The sequence below is a fragment of the Mus musculus genome, chromosome 15 (assembly GCF_000001635.26).
Source record: "Mus musculus strain C57BL/6J chromosome 15, GRCm38.p6 C57BL/6J".
Classification (NCBI taxonomy): Eukaryota; Metazoa; Chordata; class Mammalia; order Rodentia; family Muridae; genus Mus; species Mus musculus.
The window spans coordinates 78,665,492-78,693,481 of NC_000081.6; the positions used below are offsets into that span (position 1 = coordinate 78,665,492).

At 56.8% G+C, this 27,990-nt stretch overlaps 1 protein-coding gene and 2 long non-coding RNA genes across 6 annotated transcripts in view; 2 read left to right on the forward strand and 1 right to left on the reverse strand.

Moving 5' to 3' along the window:
- Positions 1 to 1,841: 1,841 nt before the first annotated feature.
- Elfn2 (leucine rich repeat and fibronectin type III, extracellular 2) overlaps positions 1,842 to 27,990 on the reverse strand; it is a 51,439-nt gene continuing 25,290 nt past the window's right edge. For both annotated transcript variants that reach the window (NM_001358692.1, NM_183141.3), the window contains exon 2: positions 1,842 to 9,249. In NM_001358692.1, the coding sequence (NP_001345621.1) occupies positions 6,383 to 8,854 (2,472 nt within the window). In that variant the 5' untranslated portion in view covers positions 8,855 to 9,249 and the 3' untranslated portion in view covers positions 1,842 to 6,382. The remainder of the gene's footprint in view (positions 9,250 to 27,990) is intronic.
- Positions 5,147 to 16,575, forward strand: 1700041B01Rik. 3 transcript variants are annotated; one of them, XR_003951540.1, is made up of 4 exons: positions 5,147 to 5,437; positions 5,716 to 5,843; positions 9,159 to 9,256; positions 10,059 to 16,575. It is a non-coding gene; the product is annotated as an RIKEN cDNA 1700041B01 gene (long non-coding RNA). The 3 variants fall into 3 exon arrangements; XR_003951541.1 differs by lacking the exon at positions 5,147 to 5,437 and having other exon boundaries at positions 5,780 to 5,843; positions 10,059 to 15,638; positions 15,949 to 16,571; XR_001781712.2 differs by lacking the exon at positions 5,147 to 5,437 and having other exon boundaries at positions 5,780 to 5,843; positions 10,457 to 16,575.
- Positions 21,600 to 27,700, forward strand: Gm52188. Its single transcript, XR_003951542.1, has 3 exons — positions 21,600 to 24,505; positions 25,780 to 25,973; positions 26,304 to 27,700. It is a non-coding gene; the product is annotated as a predicted gene, 52188 (long non-coding RNA).

Below are 27,990 nucleotides of genomic sequence, written 5' to 3' on the forward strand. Positions count from 1 at the left end.
CATGGACTTTGGGAGGACCCCAACCACCTAAGTGTCCGGAGGCAGAAATGCTCAGACCAAGGTCTACTACAGCTGCCTAAAGATGACCTCCCGGGGCTGTGGGACCAGAAGGAGTCAGACCCCGAGGCAGGATGGCAAGTTGGAATGGATTAGGGTGATACTCAAAAGGAGAAGGGGGTCAAGTCGCTCACCAGCTGAGAAAGGGATTTTGACACAATAAAATTTACTGTGAAGATGACCCATGTGGAGACAATGTTCCTCTCACGTATGGTTCAAGAAGAGAGACTAGAACAGGCACGCACGTGGTGCACAGACATATATGCAGGCAAACACCCATACACAAAACAGCACTACAAAACAGCAACGAGCCACGCTTAAGACCTAGAGCTCTGTGACCACAGAGGTAAGCCTCCATAGCTTGAGGCTCACACGAGGGACACTGTGAAGACTGTGTCTCAGCTTTCTGGTGACCTAGGATAGAGAGTATGGGTTCCCTTGACCTCCTGTGACCTATGGCTTCACCATATCCAATCTACTACCTTGTACAGTGTACCTAAGAAACCAGAGGACCTTGTTTACTATGGAAGGAAAGGTCCTTAGAAACCCCTTGAACAATGTAACACCAGAAGCCATCAAAACTGTAGTTGTGCCTGTTATTAAGACTTTAAATGAGACACTCTCACCAGAAGCCCAGGATATGTCTACTGTCCTTACCCTGACTCTCTCCTCCCCTCAATGCCCATACTTAAATTTATACTAAAACTTTATTTTATTTTTTTTATTTTTTAGAGACAAGATCTCATTTATTCCAGGCTGGCCTTGAACTTCCTATATAGCCAACGCCTCCTGCTCCAGAGTGCTGGGATCATAGGCATGCGCTATTGTACCTGGGCTGGGGATTGAACCCAGGACTTCATTCGTGCTAGGCAAGCACTCTACCAACTGAACCACACACCCAGCCCTTAAAAATTCTTAATAAACTCCAACACTACCTTGGACAGACACACTCTCAAGTTTTTTTGGTGTTGGTGTGTGTGTGTGTGTGTGTGTGTGTGTGTGTGTATGTGTGTGTGTTGTTTCTATAGCAAAGCCAGGAATCCAGACTATACTCAAATGGAGATCTCTCAAGGGAACATCTGACTCCAGGCAGCAACTCTGGATAGTCTTCCCACAGCCACTAAGAGTGGTGCTGTGTTCACCCCTCACAGGTGTGAGCTCAGTCTTGGCAGTGCACTTAACGAAGGCCTTCAAAGATCCAACCCATGTGGAGTGGGGCATGAATGTGGTGGTGACCCTGGCCCCAAACCTCTAGCCAAGGTTTGACAGTTAAGCCTGAGGCCCCACCTAGCATGCAAACTGCATTCTGCCTGGTCATAGGAACCCATAGGAAGCCTTGGCTCTTCAAGGCAGGGATGGTCCATAGCTATTAGGAAGGGTTAGCAGATGGTAAAGGACCCAGAAGAGGGGTGATAGGGATCCAGGGGTGGATGCCCAGGCCAGGTCCAAAGGGTCCCTAGGGGTCCCACCCTGGCAGGAGCAGGGACAGTGACCTAGAACAAGTCAGGCTTGCTCCACGACCACTGTCAAGGGCAGTTTTCCTCCTGAGAAGCTGCCCCTGTGCCTCCCGGGGGTGTGCGTCTTGGGAGGCAGGAGGACCACAGGTAGACACCAGGTTGTCAGCACATCAGATCACACGGCAGCCGAGTGGCTTCCATGTTCTGGTGACAGGGTATAGGGTACTCTAGGATGGTACTGCCACTCAGCTCTGTCAGTCAGGGAAGGAGGACGTGAGATGGCGACGGCAGGAACTGGAGATGCATTCAACACAAACCTCGGCCCTCTTGTTTTAAATAAGAAATTTATTGCAAATATAGAAATTGATTCTCTCCATACAGGAATCTTCAAGGTGAGGAAAACGATTTCGTGCCATTCGGTTTAAAACAGGAAAATTGGGGGGGAGGCAAATGGAGGGAGAAGAAATAAATGAAGTTACCCCCTAAAAGAAGAAAAGGAGAGGGCCCAAGGCCCCCCAGGAGGGGGCAAGTTCCGTACACAGCGAGGGGTCACAGGTTCAGAGTCCAGGGCCCCCGAGCACAGCTCCGCAGGGCTCAAACCAGGTGCCAGGCCACCATGCCCCCAGGGGCTGGCAGCTCCTGAGGAGGGTGCAGGGGAGGGGATGTGGGAAGCAGGGAGAAGAGGTGGTCATCATTGTCTGGACCTCCACCCCAGCCCTGTGCTTGACTGGCAGAAGAGGAGGGGAGGAAAAGGAGGCCACCCCCACCCCTGTGGACACCTCTAGTCTCCCTGCTGCTCAGAAGGGGCAGCTGGCATCTGGGGGGGCACTGAGGCTAGTTGGGGGGGGAGAGACGGTTTCTTAGAGGTGGGTGTAGGTCACATGATATGAGCATGGGCCTGGGGGGAGGGGAAGGTCCCCTTGTCCTGGGGCAGAGGGGATCCCAGAGAGCAAGCCTTGACAAGAGGAACAAACATTAAGGGGGCGAGGTCACCCTATGGGTAGCTAGACACCCCATACCCCTATACCTTTTCCCACCAATCCACATCCTGGAGAAGAGGCCCCCTAGCCATGTCGGGACCTGCTAGGGCAGAGTGATAGGGTGGCTAGGGAAGGGGCTCGGGACAGCTGACAGGTCCCACACCTCTCCTTCCTAGCTCATTTTCACAGTGGTAGTTCTTCTTGCCATGTCTGCAGAGCTCTGGTGCGGAGAGACAAGAGACCACCTGGTCCCCTACGCCCATCACAGCAAGGAAGCCCCCATCTGCCTCCCTGAAGTTTTAGCCCCTCATGAACTGGAAGGATGGGAGAGCTGTCACCTCTGTTCCTGTCTGTCCCCCACCCTTACCCCCACCCTCCCCCCTGCCGGGTCTGTCTAGAGGTTCCCCTTCCCCTGTACCTCTACCCAACTTCAACTCCTTAAATTTTCTGGATTGTGAGCAAATGCGATTTCTAGTCGGGAACATGGAGGAGGGCCATGGGCCAGCCCCAGATGTCAGCACCATCAATAGCTGCCTCCCTCCGTGCACTGTCCAGGCCCTCCTAAGTGGGCTTTCCCTGCCTACCTCCCTAGACAGGCCCTTCAGCCCTGCATCGGTTTGTTTCAGAGCTTCCTGCTCTGTAGGAAGGAGTTGAAGGGCCATTGGTGACAGGGGACCTTTCCACAGACTCGAGAACCTGGTCCAGGCTCCCTGAACCTGCTAAGACTAAGCGGTTTCCCATCTGACTTAAGCTTATTTCGGGAAGGCCACACGCTCCCACAAACGGGACCTCACAGGCTGTTCTCTAACAGGTCAGGGAAGCCCAGTTGTCACCTCCTACCCACATGTCTCCCAGGTTGACTCCATTAAGGCCCTGGGATCCTCCCTGTGCCCCTAATCATGGCCTGTCCCACGACTCAGCCCAGAACTCAATGTCAGGGGGTTTCACTTGGCTCCAGGGTATAAGAATCCATTTGGCATTTTGTGACAATTGTACTTCTGCCCAGGGACAAGCCATTTTAGATAGTAGAAAGAACATCCCAGAGGGAAAACCTCTTAGGGCCTGCCCTAGAGGACGGCCAGATCAACTGGGGGACCTGCCCAATGGAGGTACCTATGTCTTAGATCATTGCTCTGTCTCAAAGGTCCCTGTGGCCTGGTCCCCATTGTTGAAATGGACCCTCTCTTTAAAGTTCCCCCTGAAGTGGCATCTGAGGTTTTATAAGTCACCTTCAACCAAGAATGATGGCCAAACAAGTAGGGACAGAGCCCACTCCACTGTGAGGAGTCTCCCTGGGCATGACACTCCCCTCCTGCAGGGCCCCACGCCTCTCTCCATGAAGCTCCAAGCTCCTAGCCTCCTGTACTCAGTGTGACAGTCCTCTCCATCTGTCCCATGTGGCTGGCCGGGTGCCTCTTTGGAGGGCCCCAGCTTCGTTTCCAGATGGAAACAGCCCGGTGTGGATCCTTCCACAGCCCCTCCCACAGGAACATGGCCTTGAGAACACTCTTCTAAGGCTGCTTTTCCCCGGTGGAGAGGAGGAAGAACAAGCAGAAGTGGTTCAGGACAGAGATGGTTAACAGGGAAGGAGTGTCTGTAAAGATGGAGGAAGGCAGGCAAACACTTGTGGGCCCAATGCCCAGAAAGATGGGAGGAGGGTCTGGGGCAGGGCTAGGTTGGCGGCACCTGTTTTGGTCTTCTGCAGAGCTGGCCCTCCCTGGGTTTCAAGAGCTGCTTGGATCACATGGAGGGAATGGGGGTGGGGAGGGGAGTCTGGACAAACTGGCACATACACGACAGATGTTTGCTCAGAAAAAATACAGTAAAATCGTCATGCAAAGATAACAGGGGTCTGCTTGCTCACGCCCCTAGCCTCTCGGCCTGCCTGCTATTCTCAGGGTGGTCAGTGGGTATAGGGTAGGGTGAGGGGTGGGGTTTGTGGCTAAGGGAGCTCTGTTCTCCACATCCAGGCTGGCCAGTCCCCTCCTCTCCCCAGAACAGTCTTTTTTTTTCTTTATTTTTTATTTTTATTTTTTGCAAATGTCACCCCTGAGTGAGCCCTGGGCTCAGCCCACCCCGAAGTCGATGTGATAGAGGTGTTCAGTCAAGTCTCCCCACCCCCGGTCCTTCCCCATACCCTACCCCCAAGGATAGCCCTAGCTTTCCTGGTCAGAGCCCTCACCGGTCAAGTGAGATGCCTCTCGCCCACCATCCTCCTCACTCAAGAGTCACAAATCTCTTATCTCATGTAAGCCAAAAAGAGCAGCAGGAATGAAGGAGTCTCAGGAAGTTGGGGTTGAGCTGAGAAGGCTCCTCCCTATCTCAATGGGAAGCTAAGGGGCACACAGGCAGGGGGCAGAACTGCCCAGTACAGCTGTCCCAATGCCCCACAGGCCCACTGCCCACTCAAAGGCAAAGGACAATGCCTTAGCCTAGTCTCGGGACTCCAGAGCTTGTCCCCAGAAGCTCTTGGCTCTCGAGAGAGCTGCCACCTGGCCAGGCTTCCTTTACCCCCCTCTGCTGCCACCCACACTGAGAGAACTCAGTGAGAGAGCCCAACGGTTGGTCAGTTAGTCGCTCTGGGCACCAACTGCCAGGCTCTGGGTTGCCATGGCAACGGACTAGCTAGGGAAGGGGAGGGGCCAGGAACCTGGCCCTGCACCCTGACCAGGGCAGTAGGAGGCACCTCACTGTTTGTGCTTTGATTGGTGTTGGGAGTGGGTCATAAAGAGGATGGTGGCCATTTCCATGGAAATATGGGAGTCCCTCTAAGCCAGGGGATAAGACAGGGTGGGGTGGGGCAGATGCCCTCCTGGGCAGGCCGAGATGCTGCACACAGCAGGAGCCAGACAAGTGGGGTGCAGGGTGCAGGGAGAGATCCCCACATTCTACATCATCTCCACACTGGCCCCAGGCCTTGTCATTCACTGTTGCCTCTCTGTGGTGGGTAGGAGTCCCGGAGACCCAGAGAAACTAGGGGCTGTGGCATGGGGGCCTACACCTGAGATACCAGTGGGGAGCAGGTCTACCCACCACCCCACACCCAGGCAGCTCCCCAGGGCTACTTGGAAGACACTTGAAGGGGGCTGGTGGCACCCTTTGCCTCTGCTTCTGTCTGGTTAGCAGGACATTGCTTACTCTTGGCCTCCCAGGGCTAGGGACCATAGCCTTTCACCTTGTAGATGCCCATGGACTTTCTAAAGAGCACCTGCCTGCTTCAGTCCCTAGACCCCTGAGACCACAACTTTGGAAGGAGTAGCAGATGAATGGGGGCGGAGCCCAGAGGAGCAGCTGGAGGCGGGGCCAGCACTGGGCCAGGAAGCTGGGAGACAGAGCTGTAACCTGTTGGGTGAGAGACCCCTAGGGCTTCTTTTCCTCTCTCTGGGCCATCCGTAGTGGGAGGAGAGGATGCCCAATGTCCACATGTTGCCACGTCTCCAAGGGAAATGTTCCCAAGCTTGGAGGATAGCCTCTCTGAACAAGAGGCCTGTGGTTGACCTCTACCCAAATCTCTTTTGCCACCAAAACCCGCCTGAGTCTCAGGCCCCCCACACCCTCTCTGGCCTCTTTCCCCAGCCCAGCAAGAAGTCCCTTGGGCAGCACAGTAGAGACAACTGGTGTCAGTAGCAGGTTGTAAACTTTAAGGAAAATGTTTGTTTTCCTGTCCGCTATTATTGGGTGTTGGTTACTTCACAGTCAGGTGGTGGTCAAGTGTGTGTGTGTGGGTGCGTGTGTGCGTGTGTGCGTGTGCGTCCACTCCTAGGCCCGGGCCCCTCGGCCCCAGGCTCCTTGGCCTGTCTCCCGTCTCCCGGCCACCCTGTTGGGGGGCCCTTCCCCCAAGTCCCCTTGCCCTCCTCCCCATCACCTCACCGGTGGGGGAGGAGAGGGTCACAGCTTCTGCTGGGCTGAGACCCCCTTCCAGTAATCAAGGATGTCATGCAGGTCCTCATCCTTCGCGAACTGGACCTTCTTACGCAGGGCGTGGCCGGCAGCCATGTATACCTCCTCGCGATGGTGTTTCTTGTAGGGCCGGAAGCGCTCCCAGATCTTATGTGTGCTCTCAGACGAGTACTCGGGGCTGGAGGAGTACCCTGAGTAGTAATGTCTGGGGGAGAGCTGCGAATAGGTGGAGTCTCGCTTAGAGCGGGTCAGTGGCTTGAGGAAGGACACACGCTGGCTCAGGCTGTCGGCGCCCTCCTCGTAGTAGAGAGCGGGGAAGCTGTGCCGGTGCTCGCTGCAGTGGTAGGCCGGCTTCACCTCCAGGTGGTGGATGCCACCACCCCCACCACTGCTCCCGCTGCTGCCCGTGGGCACCAGGGGAAGCCTGTCCAGCGGGCTGTTGAGGGGGCTGCCTTTCTCAATGTACTTGGAGTCGCTCTTAGCCAGTCCCGTGGGGGTCGGGTGGTCTGGCACATCCAGACTGAAGACCTTGGCGCTCTTGATGGAGCCACTGGACGACACGCTGCAGGTCTTACGGCTCACTGCGGCGTCGGCGCTCAGCTGGCGCTGCAGCGGGTGGTGGGAGCTCTCCTTGTAGGGGGGTGACAGGAAGCTGGGCCGCTCCAGCGCCCCGGGAGTGGCAGCCGAGGAGGCAGCAGGAGCCGCAGGGAGGGACTGGCACTCGAAGGCCAGATCGGAGTCCCCGCCGCCTCCACCGCCGCCGCCACCCCCAAGGAAAGAGGCTGAATCCAGCTTGAGGGCATCGATGCAATTGTTAATGATCTGGTTGACCTTGTCCACCTCCTTGGCAATGGTGGAGATCTCAGCCGCTGAGCCCTGGCCATTTTCGATTTCTGGAAGCTCCTCCTCAGGCCGGGCCAGGCTGTCTCCTGCAGCACCTGTGCGCACTTCAATATAGTTGCCTTTGGTAGCCACCTTGGGTGTGTCTAGCCCAGCCTCCAGACCCTTGGAGGCAGGCAGTTTCTCTCCGACCATGGAAGGAATAGAGGACATTCTGGCCACGGGCAGCACCGGTGGCTCGCCCAGCTTCTGTGCAGCGTGCACTATGGAACCGGCATCCACGTCAGCGCCATAGCGCATCTCTAAGATAGTCTTCTTAACATTGACGGACTTCTGCTTCTCCTCTTGCATGCGCCGCTTCCGCAGGCAGTAGTAGACAGCCCCCAGCACGATGACCATGCCAAACAGGCAGCCCAGGATAGTCATGATGTAGTGCGTGGTGGTGGAGGTGCTGGGGGCCAGATCCCCGGGCACGAGGTCCCGCGTGGTGAAGGTCAGGCAGGTGTGGTTGAAGCGGCGGCTGTTGCGCAGCGAGGTGACACAGAAGGTGTACTCAGTGTGCGCTCGCAGCTTGTCCAACGTCACAATCTCTTTCTTGTTCTTGAGTGTCATGACGTCAGAGAAGTAGCTATTGTTGTACTGGACCAGAACATACATCTTGCTGTAAGGGTGGGGGATGATGACAACCAGGGTGGCCGAGGTGAAGGTGACTTGGTGCAGCTTGATGGCCGGCCCAGCAGATGCATCTGTGGTGGAGGAGGCGGGCGGCTCCACCGAGAGGATCTCGTCAGGATTGAAGCCTGAGTTCTCGTCAGGCTCCCTCTGCGCATCCGTGGAATAGGGTGTGGGGTGACTCACAGGCCGGGCAGGCATTGAGCCGTTGCGGCACTTGGCCTGCAGGACAGTGATGGCATTGAGGCTGTGGTAAGGTCTGGGCACGAGCAGCGGGTAACCGGCAAACTCCCTCGGTGACTCACACTGCAGGCGATCATAGTTCTTGGTGACATTGTTGAAGACCACAAGCCAGGCTAGGAAGCCGAAGAGGTCACACTCACAGTTGAAGGGGTTGCCAGCCAGCTCGCACACCATCAGGCTGGCCAGGCTGGCGAAGGTCGCGCCGTCCAGGCGGCTGAGGCGGTTGGAGGAGAGGTCGATGCTGATGAGACTGGGGCACTCGGAGAAGGCGGTGGGCGTCACCACCTCGATGAGGTTGTGCTGGACGAAGAGGAACTGCAGGCGGCTCATACCTCGCAGCATGCCCTCAGTCAGGTTGCTGAGCCGGTTGTAGCCCAGCTGCAGGACCTGCAGGCTCGTCTGGCCCAGGAAGGCACCATCCTCGATGTAGGAAATCTCGTTCTTGGTGAGGTTGAGGTCCGTGAGGTTCCCGAAGCGGTTGAGGGAGGAATAGAGCACGGCCTTGAGCTTGTTTTCATTGAGCCGCAGGTCATGCACAGTGCTGTTGATGTGCTGAGGGATGGTCTCATATGGAGGCTGGTTCTGGCTGCAGATGGCCAGCCACACGTAGCCCTTGTCCCCCTCGATGAGCCAGCAGTCAGCGCGCACAGCCCCTGGCTGGCACACGCACAGCAGCGCTGCCGCACACAGCCCCAGGCGCAGCATGGCCCCAGGCTTTGGCCCCTTAGATGCCCAGCTGGGGTGAAGGGCCGGAGCACAGAGGGACCTAGCAGCCAGAGGCTGGGGCTGGGAGCACAGTCCTCCCCGGAGCCGTCACCATCTTGGGGGTGACCCCCAGCACAGGGGCCTTGGGCAGGATGGACACAGCTGGCGCCTGATGCTCTAAAGGACGATGAGCAGGCAGTGGGCGTTGTTGTGACTCCAGGTTCCGGTTGGAAAGGTATGCAGGGTTTCAGGCTTTGACGTCTTCCTCTTCCTCCTCTTCCTTCCCCTTCCCCTTGGGTTCCAGGCTCAGACCTTCAAGCAGTTCCCACAGGAACCAGGAGCGCAACACTGAGGGATGCTAAGCGAGATGGAGACAGGAAGAAGCCCATCTGTTCCTGCAAGGTAGCATCAAAAGACGATGGCAGATTAGCACGAGGGCCTGGACCCACCCCTTCAGGATCCAGTGTAGGCCCCCATCCCTCTTTTATACCCTTTTAGAACCAGGGGCTCAGCGCCAGAGAGGACCCCAGGGCCCTTGCTTCTATAGAGAAAAAAAAAGGGGCTGGGGTGGCAAGGCGGGAAGGAGAGACTTGGGAGAGTTACCGTGTGGGTAGGGACTGTCTGAGAACGAGGGCAGGGGAGGAAGACTGGAGAGGAACAGGTGGGCACACATGCATGGGCACCCACCCTCTGGTGCACATCCTGCACAGTGTCCACATGCAACTGCTGGCCTGCACAAAGCCTATGAAACCAAAGCTGCATGGGCTGTACATGGGAGGGACACACACACACACACACACACACACACACACACACACCCCTCCCTACCATCTGTGTACATGACAGACATGTCCACACATCCAAGTGGGCACCCCCAAATCCGGATAAGAATTAAGAAGCCCAGTGAAATGCCTCGTTCTCCATGCCCAAAGATAAATAATTCATTTGTTGTGTAACTGCTCCTGTTCCAAAAATAATTCCCTTGTCTCAGCTTCCATGGGGGAGGGGAGTAGAACGGGCTGGCAGTGGGGGGTGGGAGGGTCTGGGTCTCTCCAGAAGGAGGGCTGGTTCTGTGGGCAGAACTAAGCCAAAGGAGGAGGGGCAAGAGTAGGGGACTAGCCCCCACACACACACCCCAGGAGAGGAGGGCACATGAATCCCAAAGAGGGTTCAGGGTTTGGGACCACCTCACGTCCCCTTCCAGCATCAAGAGGATCAGAGAAGGACGAGGCTTTGCTCCAAGTAACACAGCAAAGCGAGGCCAAAATCAAGGTTCCTAAGACACTGACAGTCACCATGGAGTCAGGAACCAAGGGGCCCTGTCCGCATAGCCTGATGAGCACTGACTCTTAGCTATCATCCTTCTGCATGGGGTCAGGGAAGCCAGCCCTTTCCTGGGCCTTGTTCGATGGGAAGTGTCAAGGTGCGATCTGGTGGCGGCTCCTCCTGAGACACAGGAGACTGGACAGCAGCAGGGGGTCACAGCCCACAGCCCAGTGGATTCATCTTTCACTTTCCCCAAAGCCCTGGGGAGATTTGGCTGGGTTACCCTGCAGGCTGCACACAGCCAGACCTGGCTCCAGCTCACACCCTGCACTCCAGACTCCAGAAACTGCGAAGGCCCTAGACAGTTGCATTCCAGCAAGGACACAGGATGGTCAGAGAAATCCACATTTGTCCCGGAAAGCCAGAACAGTGTCCACAAGAGCCACCGCCACCGCCACCTCCTGCTCCTCCCCCAGGGAGACTCTAGGAAAGAGAGCACTTTGAAAAAAAAAATGTCTAGACTTTGTGTTAAAGTGAAGCCAATTTAAAGCTGTGAGCAGCAGAGGAGAAGGGAGGGAGGCATGAGAAGGCACCCAGAGGAGGCTCCGGTGGCAATGCCAGCTGAACAGCCAACTGAGAAGGTCCAACTTGGGTCAAAGGCTGGCTTTGTAGCAGGCTGGGAACCTTGAAGGCCACCCTGACACACCTTTCTCCCCACTGTGGGGCCAAGTGTGGGAGTCACAAGGTCCTCATTCATACCACATAACGCTCTCATAGCCAAAGACTTTGGCTCCTGTGACACACAGCCTCAGTTTCCCACCAGCAGTCAGATCCTCTTGGTAGGGGCTGAGTCCTCTCAGATGCTGTCTGGAGAAGCAGGAGCCCTCGCTCGGTCTGTAATGCAGTGCCTCCCTCCTCAGTCTGTGGACCACACTGGTGTGCAGGTGCACACACAGGTGTGCAGCTGACTCGGTGCGCAGACCCAAGGGCTCTGATGGATACACTGAGCGAACGAGCGAGCGAGCGAGCGTGCAGGCTGGCACATATGCAGGAGTATGTGTGGGTGCACAGGACATGTTCAGGGATGGTCCACCCCAGGGACACATGCTGGGGTTGTGTTCAATGGTGGCAAGCAATCATGTCCGTGGCCTTGGAAATGCAGCCAATTACTCCCCCTTTATGCCACTTAAGCACATGTATGTTGCTCATACATGTGTGTGCGTGCATGCTTACAAAGCTTCAGCCATACACAGAGTCCCTCCCCCTGCTCAGATCCAAGCTAAAACAATACCACTTTATGCAGAACCAGGTCCTCTGCCCATAGTTGGGGAAAGCCCAGGTGAGGTGGGGCATAAGAAGAGGCCAGGGGAGGGGCTGAAAAGGGCTCTGGCTTGGAGAGGTGCTGGTTCCCCCTGGCTTCCATCCTTTCCAATCAGGCCAGGGTAGACAGAATGCCCCATAGCTCCTCCCAAGCCCTCAAGGTCACCCTGAGGTGGCCCTGCTCCTCTGCTCCCCAGGATGGTTTGGGCTGGGGCCCAGTGCCTACTCTCCCCGTGACGGTGACGTGACGGATTCATGGTGGGGAGGAGGCTCCCGGCACCATGTCCCGTATGCGTCAGTTGCCCTGTTCTTAGCCTGGGCTGTCTGCCCACCACCCGTTGAGGCCTGGTGCATCCAGGGAGAGGACAAGGCCACAAAGGCGCTGACAGCAGCACTTGGATCCCTGCCCAGCTGCTCACCAGATGGAGGTGCAGGTGTGCAGGGGATGGGTGTGAGGGTCTTGGGGTCAAATGTACAAGGTCATTCTCCCCTGCTCCCAGGAGGGTGCTCCTCAAGCACGGCATACCTGGGAGGACGGAGAAAGGAAGCTATAGTGACAGCAGGGCATGGAGACAATTGGGGAGCACATCTAACAGGACCGACCACAGGGAGGGAGCACAGAGATAAATGGGGAGCACATCCAACAGAGGATGACCATAGGGAGCACATAGATAAATGGGGAGCACATCCAACAGAGGACTGACCACAGGGAGGGAGCACAGAGATAAGTGGGGAGAACATCCAACAGAGGATGACCATAGGGAGCACAGAGATAAGTGGGGAGCACATCCAATAGGATGACTGACCACAGGGAGGGAGGTGACAGGCGTGAGTATGACAGTGTGACACAGGTACCTGCTGCCAGGGAGACAGAGGCTGAGATCAGCTAAGCCCCAAACACATCTAAGAGCATGTCAGGAGGAAAGAAGTGTGAAAGCAGCTGCCCAGAGCCAGATCATGGCAGTGCTGAGCCCCAGGGCAAGCTTAGGAGGCGTGCAGCAGCAAAGACAAAGCCAGCACAGGCAGGGAACACGGTTCAGAGCTGTGCAGCGTTGGCAAAGAGTAGTCTAGCCAGCTACAGGCTGTGTGAGGTCCCTTCCCGTGAGTCCTTGGAAGAAGAGTGGACAACCAGTGGGCACTGGGGTGGGGGTGGGGGTGTAGGTCAGAGCTGGAGAGAGACTGCCTGAGCCACCTGGTGATGTTCTTCTGTCTCAGGCTTGGCTTCCACAGCCAGGTTGACCCAGCTGGCCACAGTTTCCCTTCAGAATCCTGGCATCCGCCATGTGAGCAGGTGAACCCTGGCTCAGTAGGATTCCCATTTTCTCACAGGGAAGCTGGGGCCAGGACAAAAGAGGGAATGTGGTCCAGGTCAGAGTCGGGACCCAGGGTGTCAAACCCCAGGCCTCGGTGGGGTCCTCTGCTCCCTGCAGTGCAACGCTGGCCTGAGCCCTCGTTCCCATACACAGAAGCTCAGTGGATGTACCCCACAGGCACGGCAGGGGCAACAGCGGGTTCCCACAGGACAGCAGTCCAGGCCTAGCGGTGCACTTGGTATGGTTTCTACCGTGACACCACAGCCTGTGGTGAATGAGAATGGCCCACTCTGAGACTCTTGGTGAGCCTCAGGCTTTCTCTGAGCCTCAGTTTCCCCTCTTATGTGGCAAGATGACTGGCACCATGGACTTCCAGGAACCTCTGGGCCACAGCAGAGCACACTTGTCCTATAGAGCGATGATTTTCTCATCTGTGCTGACCCCAGGCTTCCCGCTCCCAGGGGGGCACTGCTCAGCTGGGGGAGGGGGGCAGACAGGGAAAGGACGTGGAAACATGGCTGGTACCCTGACCACCCATTAGAGATGGAGGAATCAGCAAGGAAGCACTGACGGCAGCTCGGCCCTGGCACACACTCCTCACAGGGCCAGGCTGCTCAAAGTCACCTGTCACCTAAACGGGACAGACGCCTCAGGCCCAGCCAGAGCTCACGAACCTTCAGCAACCTCACCACGCCTTTCTAGAACCTAGCACTGGGCCATCGGGCCACTACCATCCTTCCACCTTCCGGGGCCAAGGCTCGGGCCTCAGGGCGGGGCTCTAGGGCTTACTGCTGCCTTCTCCTTACAGAAGCTTCTAAGGCAAAGGGCCCTGGATCTCTGCTTCTCCTCTATGAAGCTGGGAAATTGTGACACCGAAAGCAAGTTGATAGCAGGATCGCAAGTGTGATGAGCCCTGGGGGGAGGCAGAGGAAAGTGCAGGCACTGGAGGTAAGGGGCTCTGGGGTCAAACGCAGAGCTGTGTGACACAGGCGGGCTCATCACCTTCTCTGGGCTACAGTCTCCTTGCCCAGAGGTGCCTTTCCAATGGCTCAGGCGATTCTGACATATCCTTGGACGTCAACCCTGTGTGGCTCAGGCTCCAGTTAACAGATGAGAAGATTGCAAGTGCTAGACTCAAGGCAGCAGGGCATACACTGACCCTCTTGTGAGTTTCCTCCCTCAGTGTACCCCTGCCTGACAGAAGGAGCTCACCCCAGCCCCTGGGAAGCTAGCTTCTCTGTCATTCAAGAAATTCTCAGCTGAGACCAGGTGTGGGCCTCAACCCCAGGACCTTTGCACAGGATTCTGCCTTCTCAGCACACCCACTGCCTCACCTCAGTCAAGGCTCTGCTAAACTGCTCCCCACGTTACCCCCTTCTTTGTCACCAAGCCTGAGAGGACCCCCTTGTCGCTCAAGCTAGCTGTGGTCCCCTCACTGTGCTCAACTGTGACACCAGGTTCTCGGCTGCCACCCACTCCCCTACACCACCAATCCAGCACAGCACACAGCAGTGTGTCTCTATGTTGTTTGCTGGTGTAACCCCCATGCTTGCCGCAGCAGGCCCCAATACACCAGTGCTGGGCCGCTGTGTGCGGGAGAGATGGGGGATAACGGCAGGAAGAGAGGCTGAAACCCATGAAATCCTCAGGGCCAGGGTGTCAGAGGTAGAACTCACCACCAATGAGGGTTCGAGATGTGTCAGGGAATGCCCTAAGCCTCCTGGCCTTGTCAACCCCTTACACTGCTCATTTCAGACAGAGAGACAGAGGTTCAGAGAGGAATAGCAGTACGCCCAAGGTCACATAGCCAGGAACCTCAGCCAGCCTGAGTCTTGCTAGGGTCTCTGCAGGGACTGCTTCCCACACTTGCATCTACTACAAGCCTGCTGCTTGCTGCATCCTCTTCGTCCCTCCCCCCACCCCCCAACCATGATGTCAGCTTCATCCTACCCTAGCCTCAGCCACTCCAGGTCTTTCCTACAACTGGGCTACCCGGGACACAGCATTAAGGCCCATGTCTGAGGCCTGGCTTCCTCCCTCTGTCAGCACGGCAGGAGCATTGAGTCAATGTTGCTCTCACCTTGCCCTAGATGTCACCCGGGCCCCCGGGACCCCGTGCACACACTTCCCGACACCCTCAGAACGCCCCGGACAGCTGGGGGCCCGCTCTGTCTCTGTCTCACCCGAGGTGCTGGGTTTCATCCACCCCATTCCGTCACGTCTCATTAGTCTCAGCCCAGAAGCCAGCTGCTCCGCATCCCTGGGGAGCTGGCCTCTGCCCTCTGCCTCGGCACCCACTCTGCGTCACCCCTGGCTGGGAGCAGCTATAGCTGTGCCACGTCACAGGCCGGAGGGACACGCCATCCCTCCGGGCACACTCAGGCACCTCACCTCCGACACCCCGTAGGGGCTCCTCGTCTACCTGTTCTGCGCAGTACACACAGCTTGCTCACTCTGAGCTTCAGTGGGCCTCCAGAGATGAAAAAAAAAATCCCCTCAACCCTTCCCCACATATATGGAGCCTGGAACTCTTGGCTGGAGACACGGCCAAGAAGGGTCTGCCATAGGCGAAGCCCTGGAAGAGGAAGAACCTCTGGGGCAACGAGGTCTGGGGAGTGGGTTCCTTGTGCAAGGCCTGCAGTCTGGAGCTTATTGTCTCTGGGCCTCAATGTCATCCGTTTAGAGAGCAGCAGTGTGCATGGGTCTCAGGCTCTGCCCACTGTGTCCCCCTCCCAGCTCACAGGTCCCCTCTACGTCCCTGCTCCCAAGGCATCCCAGCAGTAACGACGGCCAGACCTCCAACCAGCTGCAGGCAGGAAGTCAAGGAGCGCCACCAGGCCTTGGGCTTGGCTAGTGCCCATGTCTGCCAGGGAGGCCCAGCCCTGGTTTGTGAGCAGTTCTGTGATAGCTAGCCTGGCCCAGCTCCTGCCCGCCCCAGCCCCAGTCAACCTAAGACTCCAGGCACAAGGCCCCTTAGGTGGCTCTGTAGGGAAGTCCGTTCTAACAGTACCCCAGTCCCTTCCTGACTCTTGCAGAATCCCCCCTGCTCAGGGAGCAGTCTTCCTTCTCCCCCACCCTCACAGGGTCTCTCCTCCCCTGAACCCACCTCCCCTCCTAGGCTCTCCTCCCCACACCTGACCCTGCCCTTTCTCTCCCTGGCCTCTCCCCCACCACCTGTTCTATCTCCCCTATCAGGCCTGCTCACTCCCAGCCTGGCCTCTCCTCCCTCCCCCACTTGGCTCAGCGGCAGCCCCTGGGCACTACTCACCGGTCTCCACTGGACCCGCTCTTGCACAGTGCCTGCGCGCGCACGCTGCCTCTGCCTGCATGGTCTCCATTCATTCATTCAATAAACATTTATGGAACACCTACTATGTACCAGGCACCGGCTAGGCCCACCCCCTTGGTTCTACCTGCAGTCTGCTCCTCCTCCAGGGTCCCAAGGGTGGGCATTTTCCTGCCTTCCGATATCCTTAGGGTCGTTCCAAGGCAGGGCAGTATGTCAGGGGACCTCTGGGGAGAAGCGGTGGCTCCGGGTTGGAGCACGCAGCCCACTGGGGTATCCTGGCCTGTCAGGGGAATACATGGGCAGAAAAGGCGGCAACTAGGCCTGGAAGCTTTCCGGGAAGATGGCTCATCCCGGGGAAGCAGGCCTGTGAGCCTGTGCTGTTCTGAGCACTGCTTAGCTACGCAGAGGAGAGGACTGGATCTCCAGCTGCTACGCGGTGGCTGTTTCCTCCTTGGCCTCAGGCTCTGACTCATGCAACGCCAAGGGACCCTGCTTCATCTGGACAGTAATTAAATTTTGTTTTTAGCTAGCTAGCAGTGTGGAAAGCTGCATCCCTGTTTCTGGAGTCCACTAGCACCATGGACAACCAGGTAAAGCCACAGAGCTGCCTGCTATAGGCCAGAGCAGAAGGCATGGTCCTCCCTGACTGGTGCCCTGATCCCTGAGGACTGTTGGGTATGAGGCAAACAAGACAGGGACTCTTGGAGTCCGGGGCAGGAACACCAGCAGGCTGCTCCGAGCCTCCACAGTGGACCTTCACCTCCATCCGCACCAGACACCACTCTGCCCCACGGTGGCTCTGGGTCTCACAACTCTAAGACATCGGCAGCACGGGTTATCGTTTGGGGAGTCTCCAGTGGTGAGTCTAGGGTTCCGGAATGTATCTGTGGCTCTTTGGTCCTGCCAATTTACTGAATCTGGGCCTGGCTGGGAGACATCAATTGTCCAGAACTTGAAAACTGCCCCATGTACCCCTGGCCTCCTCTTGGCTTTTAGCAGGGAGCTCTTCACAGAGCACCCCGCACCTGCTGCCCCCCTCTGAGGACCTCTGCTGCTACCTGTCCTCCACCTCTACCTGGGTTTCTGGGTCACATGGGGGTTCCCGCTGAACTTTCAGAACAAGCCCCCTACTCTGCCACATGACTTCCGCTGAGTTCCTGCTCAAAGGTGCGTGGACATGGGGCCTAAGTCTGACTCGTGAGCCAAGTTTGGACCAAATGGTTGGGGGTCCCGGACAGCGAGGGTTCCCTCTCACCACTTACTGCCTCCCATCTGCCTCTCCCAGACCCCAGCAGACATCGAGGTGTCTCTAGACTCTTAGCCCTGCCCAGAGACTGAGGCAGCTGTCTGTCTCCTTCCTACCTCCAGGAAGGTGGTGGCAAAGGCCATCAAGGGTGCCACCTGAGGTGGCATGGAACACCCTCTCCTGGCCCTGAGGGTAGTTGCTCTGGGGGTTGGGGGCCAGCCTAAAGGCAGCTGTGGAGGCCGCAGGGGGCCTGCAGCTGCAGCCCAGAGAACAAGGAGGCTCTGTCCACACCCAAGGCCCCAGAAACACCACTGGGGGGAGGGTCAACGGTGACCACGGTGATGACATGCCTTAAACTATGGAAGCTCCTGTGTCTACCCACTCAGTGGGTCCTGTCTCTCAGGCTACCTTGGACCGTCAGGGCCATACTCTCTGATCACACGGGATTCTGCCAACTACCTCACTCGGTGGTCCTGACAAGCTACCTTCCTGGGGGGTTCCTCCTCTGAAAAAAAAGGGGTCAGGAAAGGCTCTCACTATAGGGAACAGCTTAGAGGGAGCAGGGTGTGGCACATAGTAACTGCTCAATAAAATTAACTGCTCCAGGAGTTATGGGAGGTTCTGGAGGCTGGCTTCAGGAGCAATAGCGCCAACTGGCAAGCAGCAGGCCTCATTGCCTCCACGCTGAAGGCCGCGCAGAGCCTGCAGCCCGGTCCCTGCCCTGCTCTGTCCTCTGATCCTGAGAGCCCAGCACCCCACTCTGCCTCTCTCCCTGGTCCCTCTCTGAGGTTCTGGACCCTCAAAAGGCCCTTTCCCACCCCAGCCTTCAGGCCTGTAACCCAGCCTCGGTTTCTCTCCCATTGCCAAAGCACAATGGCTGTTATAATTAACGGATTATCTCAGCGCGACAGCTGTGCCCCTTTGAAAATTAGGTTGAATAACAAGATCCTGATGTATGGTAATTTCCTTTCATCTCTCTACCACTTCCTCTCTCCCTCGCCCCAGCCCTGTTACGCATGCAAATGCAATACTCCATTCCAAACACCCCCTCCCTCTGCAGCCTCCCCTTTCTAAGGCTGAGCTTGGGGTCTGCCTTCCCTGACCCTCAGGGGCCTCATGCCACCCATGACTTGACATCCATTATGCCTCCCTCCCTGAAAACACGGTGGGCAGAGAGAAACACAGCCATCCCGGCCTAAGAACTGCATGGCTGGCTTCCCCCCCATGTCCCTATTCCTCGGAAGCTTCCCTGGGGTACCACCCCCAGCTCGCTGCTCCTCCCAAGCCTGCCTCCTGCCCCAAAGTTCATCTTGGTCCTCTCCTCCTCTCCGTGGTTCCTAAGAGATGCTCTGCGATGCCTGCCATCACCTTCCTGGCCTCCCCTGCAGCAACCCCCCCCCCTCCTGGCCTGGCTCCTCCCTAGCACCTGGAAGGACAGACACTCTTCCCCGCCCCCACACACCCTGTCTGGCTTCTCTCCAGCTCCCCACCCTAGGGATCTTCCTGCCCACCAGCACCACTGGTCCTGCTGGGCTCCACGCCGGCAGCATCCTGACTGGTCGGCCTCCAGGCTTGACCGACCTATCACATCTCTCCTCCTCCCAGCAGAGGGAGAACAGCTAGAACACAGAGCTTCCCTGGCTCCTGGCTGATTGGGAGAGATTCCAGCACACCCACGGCCCAGCCCCCCACCCACCCTCGGGGCTCTCCGGGAACCAGAACCTGCTCTCCTCATCTGGCTGGGTTGTCCCTTATGGGTCCCTACGGCCCCTGGGCTTTGTCCTTCTCTGTCCCTAGAAGAATCCTGTCACTCGCTTCTCTCCTTAGACTCAGTTCTCCAAGGAAGGCCCGTTTCTGGGCCTCCCCACCAGCGCAGTCAACATCAGCCCTCAGTAGGTGTTCAGTGAGTATCTAGGGCTGCTATGTGAAGAGGAGAACCAGCCCTCCCGTGAACAAATAAAGAAACCGAGGCTCAGAGCGGCTAATGGTCTCTCACACGGTCATGCAAGTCAACACCCAGACTGGAGCCCCGATCTGAGGCCTGAGTCCTCTGCTTTCTCCTGAGGCTGTGGGGGAAGAGCTTCTCCACAGTCAGGGAGGGGGCGGGCAGTTCAGCATCTCCGAAGCCTTTGCTGCTGCTAAAGGAGACAGGATCTCAGCCCAGGCTGTCACTCCCTGCATCTAACCTTGAACCCCGAGCCTCAGCCACCTCTACAATGGTCTCTTAAGGGTGGCTGCCAAGGCTACAGTCTAAGTGGCATCTGGGTGTCTTCCTGCCGTGGCTCTTGGGAACACCTCAGGGCATTGGGTTAGACAGGATGGGAGAGCCATACAGAGTACAGACCCTCTCAACGAGAGGTAATGGCAGCAGCACTGGTGGGTTAGGGTCACATCATTACTTTTGGCAACGTTGGAATGGGTCTCTTGTACTACTACACTGTGAACTGGGCCCACAAATACCCACCTCCAGGGGCAGTAGTGAAGACTAACCATGGCCTGCCCAGCACAATACAGATGCCACCCTAACTACATGGCTGCTGGTTCTGTGGGAGTTCCAGGGACGGGGAGAGGAGAAGGCTGAGACAAAACAAGACATGTGTCCCTGACTCCCTCCTCAATGGCCCATCACGGCTGCCACTGCCCCAAACATAGCTCACATCCTCAAACCCTCTCACCTTCTCTGAGCTCACACCCTAACATCTCCTTCTCTAGCCCCACAGAGCTTCTGGGATGCCCAACCCCATGTCCTCCAGGTCTTTGTCCCTGAGCCTGAGGAGTGAGGGGCTGTTCCCACCTATCCCCACCCCCCGCAAGCTCAGCCCCTTCTCTGAGGACCCTGCAGGAGAGGGACGGCCTCCCTGCTCTACTCCACCCCCAGTGAGTGGCCTGTGGCATCCTGTACAAGCCTGGCCCCACCTTGCCCTCCCATACTGGGAGGGGAAACTGAGGCGTACACAAACAGTTAGCCTTCCCATGATGCACTTCAATCCCAGGCTCTGCTCCTCCAACCCCCACCCCACCCCACCCTGCAAGGCTTCTCTCTTGGTACCGGAACTATCTGAGAATGGGATCCCCCACTTTCCTCTCTGCGTTCCCCAGTGCCTAGCCTAAGGCCTGGCGCATAGTAGGCACTCAGTAAATGTCTGTTGAATTGAATTGCACTCAGGGCGGCCAGTCGTCTCTGCTCTGGAAGAGAAGCATAGAGTTAGTGGAGCTGTTTCCATGGCAACCAGGGGACTGGACCACACTGTTGGGGGAGGAGTTCAGTCACCCCCTCCCCTACCAAGGACCCCAAGGGCCCTGGAGAGGGGCCTGGGGAGAGGGAACATCCAGACTTAGGTGAGTCTGAATTCAAGTCATGCTGCCCCTAGGGCCTCACAGGCCCCATAGAGGTAACACTTTTTGGTCCCTCCCAGCAGATGACAAGGACCGGAAGAGATGTAGGAGGCATGCACATAGTGGCCTCCAGCTTAGGAGATGTGAGTACTTGACGCCTAATGCCTGTGAACTGCCTGGGAATCATGCCCATTCTACAACTGAAAGGACTGAGGCTTGGGGCAGGAGCAGAGCTGCCCCGGATCCCAGGCAATCTCCCTGCAAAGTTAGAAGAAGCAAGGCATGACAACACGACAGCGAAGACGACCCTCAGACAAAGATACCGACCCCACTCCCCACCCCACTGAGGGTGGCCCCAGTTCAGCCCAAGCATCTAAAGACTGTGCAAGCCAAGAATCCAGCAGGAGTTCCTGGGCACAGAAGGGTAAGGTGAGAAAGGGGCTCACCCCCGTTTGCCTCTCCCCACAGGGCGAGCTCAGATACAGCAGCCCCCCCAGAGGGTTCAAAGCAGTCCTCAGATCCCAGGCTGCTGTAGCCTGAGCAGGCCTAGAGTTAATATAGATCAGTGGGGTCTATAAATATACAGCTAAGTGGGCCCTGCAGGGCCCCAACCCCAGCTCTGTCCCAAAGATGCCTTCGTTCTAGGCCTTGGTTTCCATGTCTGTCACAGCAAGCTGCCCCAGGACAGAGACCACCAAAGTCAACAGCATTCTACCGAGTAGTGACTGGGAGAGGCCCTCAGGGCCCAGGCTAGAGCCCCCGAAAGTAGAAGAGACAAAGGCTCCCCTGACCTCGTTGCTCTCTCACAGTGGAAGGTGACAAGGCTGCGGCCTGCTCACTGCCTAGGAGTGCGGCGCCACAGTGAAAGAGCCCAGGGTCAGAGCTCCACTCCAGCAGCCCCTACAGCCAGGAGCCAGGAGTCACAGGAGCTAGCCTCAGTGGGCCACACCCTGGGTGTCCTTTGCCCTCTGGGTCTATCCCAGCTTGCACGATGAGGAAGCAGGGCTTTATTGGGGATGATGTCATGGGGACAGCCTGAGCCACTCTGTAAAAGCCAGGGCGCAGCAGAGTCAGTCCAGTGTGGCCTCCAGTCCCACTCTGGATACACAGGCTGGAAAAGGTGCCACAGGCTGATTCCAAGGACGCTGTGCCCACAGCCAGATGTGGGTCGAGGCAGAGATGCATGTCACCAGCACCAGGCCCTGCATGCTGAGAATATCAGACACAGGGACAGGGACATTTGAAGGGTAAGACAAAAGCAAGGCTGAGAGGGGACAGTGTTGGCCCAGCCCTCACCACTTCTGGGATCTGAGGCGAGTGCCTCCGAACTCATAAACAAACAGTTCCAAGCAGAAAACAGGCTGCAGCATCCAGGTGTCCCAAGGCCACCCATGGGGAAGGAACATGGTCTCATGCACGGACATCTCAACCCACAGGACTCAACAAAGCAGGTAGAGAAACCGGGGAGCCTTAAGGTCAGCCCGCCTCCGCACCCCTTAGGACAAGACTGTGAACACTCTCCTGAGCTCTGTGTTCATGCCCTCTGAGTCTCAGGGTGACAGCCCAAGCCTGCCTCTCACTCACTCACTCACCTGTCCCTCACCGCCAGCAGCCTGGACAGTGACCCGACCTCCCTGAGCATCCTGGTTTTGGCACCCTCAAGGCCACTTCCCGATTCTATGCAGCTGCTCTGAGAAGCAAAGGGTAGACTGAGGGTCCCTGCCCCCTTTATAAACTGTAGAGCGCTGCCCTTCAGTGGCTTCTATAATCCTTTCTTGTCTACATGTCATCTCTCTTTCCTAGCACCGTCCCCCACCCCCCAGGTTAGGACCGAGGGCCTCGTGGTGCCCTCCTAGAGCCCCTCACACCTCTCTGCCCGCTCCTTTCAAACCCTGCACCGGTGTGGATAAGTGTGCCCCCCTGAGCCTGCCTTAGTGCACAGGGTTTGCCTCCCTTGGCCCTCTGCATCCTGGGAGCCAGCCATCCGTCTGTTGGTCCCATCCATCCTGCATAGAGGGCATGGAGGCTCACAGCGGCTACCTTGACTCGCTCAAGACAACCGCACGAGAAACTGAGACCGTGTCGCCATGACTCTGAGGAATCGGAGAATCTGCCTGGGTGTCTCCAGCTCTCTGGCCGCTGTGGTCCCCAGTTCATTCATGCCCACCCGCTCCCAGTTTAGACAGCTTCCCAGATGTATGCAATATTCATGTTTCCACCCGCAACAGCTCAACACCTCCCCTCCAAGGCCTTCGGGAGCCCCATTAATCATTCAGACACACCTGCATATTCATTAACTTCTGAATTAATACAGGGTCCTTTATTACCTCAGGCCTGCTGCCTGCATTAGAGACACTTGGACTTCATTCATTATTAAACTCCCCTGATAAATGATCGCATCTCTTCTTCACAAGGGAGGGGGGCACAGCACCCAGACCTGTGAGCCAACAGGTCTGATCCCAGCACCAGCGGCTGTGTGACCTTGAACAAAACCCTTACCCTCTCTGGGCTTCCCACATGTTGAACTGGTAAAAATCAGACAGAGGTCAGTCACCGCTGGCCAACTTTGTCAAGGTGGTCCCATCCCACCCTTCGTGCCTGCTCTGTCAGTTTCCTGGACTCACTCATTCCTTGCTCTCCAGAAGTGAAGTGAACCCGAAGACCACGCAGGGTGGGCTCTGTCACATAACAGTGGTGGGGGATTATAGCAGCCCCCAGCATCTCCTGAGCCCACCCCCACCCCAGGTCTTGAGCTAAGCCCAGCACCTTCCCTCAAAGCATACCCTGCTTTCAGTATGGAGAGGAAGACATGGGGTGTCTGAGGCCAGTGAGGTCAAGCTTGTCTCCCCAGAAAGGCTAGGGCTGGCTCTGAGCTCAGGTACCCACATACCATCTGGTCCAGGCCGGCACCATCCAATGTCTCCCTCCCTAGCGGATCCTTCCATATCTATGCTTGCCTGATAGAGCCACATATCCCTGGCCTCCTCAGCAGACAGCACATCGGTCTCCATTATGGCTGGCACCTAGAGGGCCCTCGAAGGAAGTGTGACAGTGCCTTGGTCTGTATCCCCGCCCTGGACCCCCCACCCCACTGGCTGTAACCCTGCCTTCCACCTCCAATGAGATCCTCGGGCAGCTCTAAGCTAAGTGCCACTAACGTCAGCAGGTCTAGCTGCCTCCCTACCCAACTGAGATGCAGGCCTGAAGCTTTGCTCTCACCCTCTGGTTGTATCACTGTGGGCTCCTTACCAAGCCCATGGGTGCCTCTGCTCCATCATTTTCCTCATGCCCGACTTTTGCCTCTCCCTCATCCCCTATCTCCCATCCCCCATCCTCCACCCCCCATCCCCCATCCCTCATTCCTCATCTACATTCTATCATAACACCTGCCCAGGTCTCACACCTGCTGCCTCTCTGCCCAAACCAGCAGCAGCTCTTATGCAGCCAACAAGCAGGACTTCCAGCATCCTTGCCTCCTCCCATCCCTCTGCTTGGCTGCCCAAGGGTCACGCATCGGGGCCTCCTCCTCAGAGCCAGTCAGGAGCTGCCTTGGGGTCCCAGGTTGAAGCTGGGAGATGTCTTGAAGGTCACAGTCTCTCCCCCCCCCCTGGACCTGGCTGTCCCTCCGCTTCCCAGGATGACTCTGCCCACCTTGTCTGAGTGTAGGTTCCTCCCAGGCCTGTGGCGTCATGGTCACACGGCAAGCAGCCCCAGCCCACAACCCCCGTGACAGACAACTGTGTACCTGATACCCCATAAAGAAGCTTCCTATGGAGTCCCCATGGCCAACACTGGGCCACACACCACCAACAGGGCCCCGGCTTAACCAGACCACTTCTCAGATGAAATCAACACCCAGAAAGACAGACCAGCTTGGCCAGGTCAGTGTGGCTGGGATGTAAGCCCTGCCCTATAAGAATCTGGTTATGATAAGACGCAAATCAGGCCCTGACAACACACATTGGGTGATTCAGTCACTCACAGTCTGAGGGGTGGGCCTGCTTGTCCTACCCATTGGAGGGATGAAGAAATAGGCCCAGAGCAGTGAAGCCACTTGCCCAAAGACACACAGCTAAGAACCCAAAAGCATGAGATTGCCCAAGCTGAACCTCTCAAGCTGCTCTGCCCACCAGCTCTGCTCAGATTGCTCAGGGGGGTGGGGGAGAGGACACAAGCACACCAACAGCAGCAGACACCTGAGTGAGGCCTTTCCTCAGCAGACAGCAGCATCCTTACAGCCTCCTGTAAGTGCGGGACAAGCCCGTCCAGCATCTCACCCCACCCCCAGAAACCTGTGTTCTGCCAAGCAGACTGTCCACCTAACAGCACCCGCCAAGCTCTGGAGCTGCCCGGATTCAGACAAATGGAAGCAGGGATAAGAGGACAGGAGCTTGGGATGGGACACACGTGGAACCCAGGCGAATCACAAACCTCACAAATGCACTCCAGCTTTGGAGTCTAAAGATACCTTCCTGAAAGTTATTTTGTACAATACTCAGCTCCTAATATCTCTCCTAAAAAGTCACTGGGCTTGCAAAAAGCAAGGTGGCCCTCCCAGCTTTCTGGGTGCATCTGTGTTGTATGTTCCGTGAGAACACTGCAGAGATGGGGGGGTGGTGGATAGGGAAGCATGGTCGCAGTTCCCTGGCCCCCCTACAAGGTAAGTATACAGTAGGTGATCAGTAAACGCAGCCAATGCCAACTGTCAGTGTCCATGTCCCCAAGACCATGATCAGGCAGCAGGTGCCAGCTGTGGCCTTCTACCTCAATGGGAGTCAGAGCCAGCAGTGACCACAGCCCTGAGGAAGGGAAACTGAAACCAGAGGAGGCAATGGCCTGGAACAAGGCCTCAGTGCACCCCAGTCCCATCTACAGTCCCTCTATCCATAAACATCCTCTAACTGCTGCAGGTTTCTCAGCCCCCTCCTCTCTGCAGTCTGACACTTGCTAGTCCCCTAGGTTGGTGGCTTTCAACCTTCTCAATGCTGTGACCCTTTGACACAGTTTCTCATGGTGTGGCCACCCCCCCACCACCACCATGAAATTATTTTCATTGCTACTTCATAGCTGTAATTTTGCTACTGTTAGGAACTATAATGTAAATACTGGATATGCAGGGTATCCGATATGCTGACCTATTTGATGCCCCCACCAGGTGTCAAGACCCATGGGCTGAGAACCATCATGCCAGGTGCTAGCACCTCCGCATCTACTTGCTAGCTCCCACTATAGGCCAGCCAAGTGTTCTGGAGGCTCAGCTGCCTCTGCTCATCAAGTGCCCCCATGGGTCAGGGCCACTGTCACCTGCCTATGGCTCAGCTTTACCTACAGCTCTGCCTCTCCTGCCAGGTGATAAGACCCACCTCATACCTCGCCCCTCAGGTCAGTCCCTTCCCTCTCCACCTTCAGCCTCCCAGCACTGCCTCCAGGCAGAGCTTTCCCCAAAAGCCACTCGGCTTGGAGGCTGCCCCACACTGCTCAAAATCTTTTGATGTTTCTGCATCCCTGGGGAGGGGACCCTAGCCCTTCAAGTCATAAGAAGCATCTGTGATAAGAGCCTGTAACTTCCTCCCACCTGTGCTGTGAACTTCTCCAGTGCTATTAGCCCAGTCACCTCCTCCAGGAAGTCCTTCCTAATCCCAGGTTTCTCTACTCCATTGTCCTGTATTTGGCTCGCAGTTTTCCCTCTAGAAGGCCAGGGCAGCATGGATCCCAGTGTGAAGCCAACACAGAGAAGGAACAAAGCAGGAGGCATAGGACCATGTGACCTTCCTGCAGGTCGCCACCATCAGTCCACCCCTGACACCCAGCAGGCTCCAGGTGGTTACTATCACAACTGTAGGGACTTGACCAATATGCTGATCACACGCCATCCCATCTTGAACCTGCCCAGGACAGTCAGGCCAGGCAAGTGCCAAGGTAGAAGAAAGGATACAGACAGAGCTTCTGAGATGAGCCTAGTCCGCATGTGCAGCCGACACAGCTGGCCTCTTATCCAGATACGTGGGGCCCACTTAAACATGGGCAAACAGTCTCTGAAGGCCAGCGGCCGGCCTGGAGCTGACCCTTGCCTGCACCTGCATCTGCTTCGGAGAGAGACGAAGGAGCATCGGAGCACAAGAGAGAAGAACATCCAAAGACAGCAGCCAACTCAACCTGGGAGCCTTGGGAGCCTTGGGAGCCCAGGAAGTGCAGCAGGCAGGCACCCGCAACCTGGACCCACATCCTTGCCCTAAAGCCTCCAGCTGTGTGACCTTGGGCAGCCTGTGCAGCTTCTCGGAGCCAACTTCCTCATGGGTCTCCAGGGATACAATGTTAGATGAAATCAGAGCAGCGAGGGCCGCGGAGCACCTTGTGAATCAGGCCCTTTCAGGGTCCCCTTCACAAAAGCCTGCTCAGAGCCCTGCCGCCCTAACTAGGGCACTAGACCTGTTAGCCATGCAATGCCACGCGTGGTGACCTCAAACCGTGCACAATGCCCCCACTCTACAGGTCCCCTCTGGCTCTGCCCTTCCCTCTCACCCTTCAAAAGCAGCTGGGATGCTGGGCTCCTAGCCCAGCTGTTTCTGCCTGTGAGCCAGTACAGCCAGCAGCAGCTCCAGCCACTTTACCGCAGCCTCCCTTCCACCAGAGAGCAAGCCCTCCGTCCTTCCTGGACCCTATCCAGGCACCCTTCCCTCCCTGTATACCACCAGCCAACGCAGATGCGGCAGCTCCCCACCACCAGCCTCCAACAGGGAAACCCCCTCCAGCTGCAGCCTCAGGCTATGGTCTCTGCAGCCACCTAAGGGCCATCCTAGATTTCAGAGTCACCTGGTGCCTCCCAGGCTCCCTGGGAATCTGACAGGCCCCTGTGGCCGGAACCTGGAAGAACTACATACTCTTAAGCACAAACTACTCCTGCACAAAGAGGCACATACACACACACACATACGCACACATATACATACACATACGCTAGGCACATGCATGTGCACAGCATGTGAGCACACGCCACACATGCACATCTGCATACCTGTGCTTATGTGCTCCATATGTGTGTACACATACCACTATACATATACATGCAATCTAGTCTGTGTCATGCATATACATATACTTTCCCAGATGCGCATATGTATATGCATGCCACATACACATGTGCTCACACATGTATGCATGTATGTATGTATGTATACCATCCTCCCCCTTTGTGGTGCTGGGCCCTCTGAATATTTCCCTTGCTTTGGCCCCTCCCTTGATCCTGTTCCTCCCTATTCCAGCCCTCTCCAATGAGCTGCAAGCCCCCTTTTCATCCCACCCCACCCCCAATCCCTCTGTTCTCCCCTTGCATGTTTGGTCTTGAAACTCCACACCCACATCACAG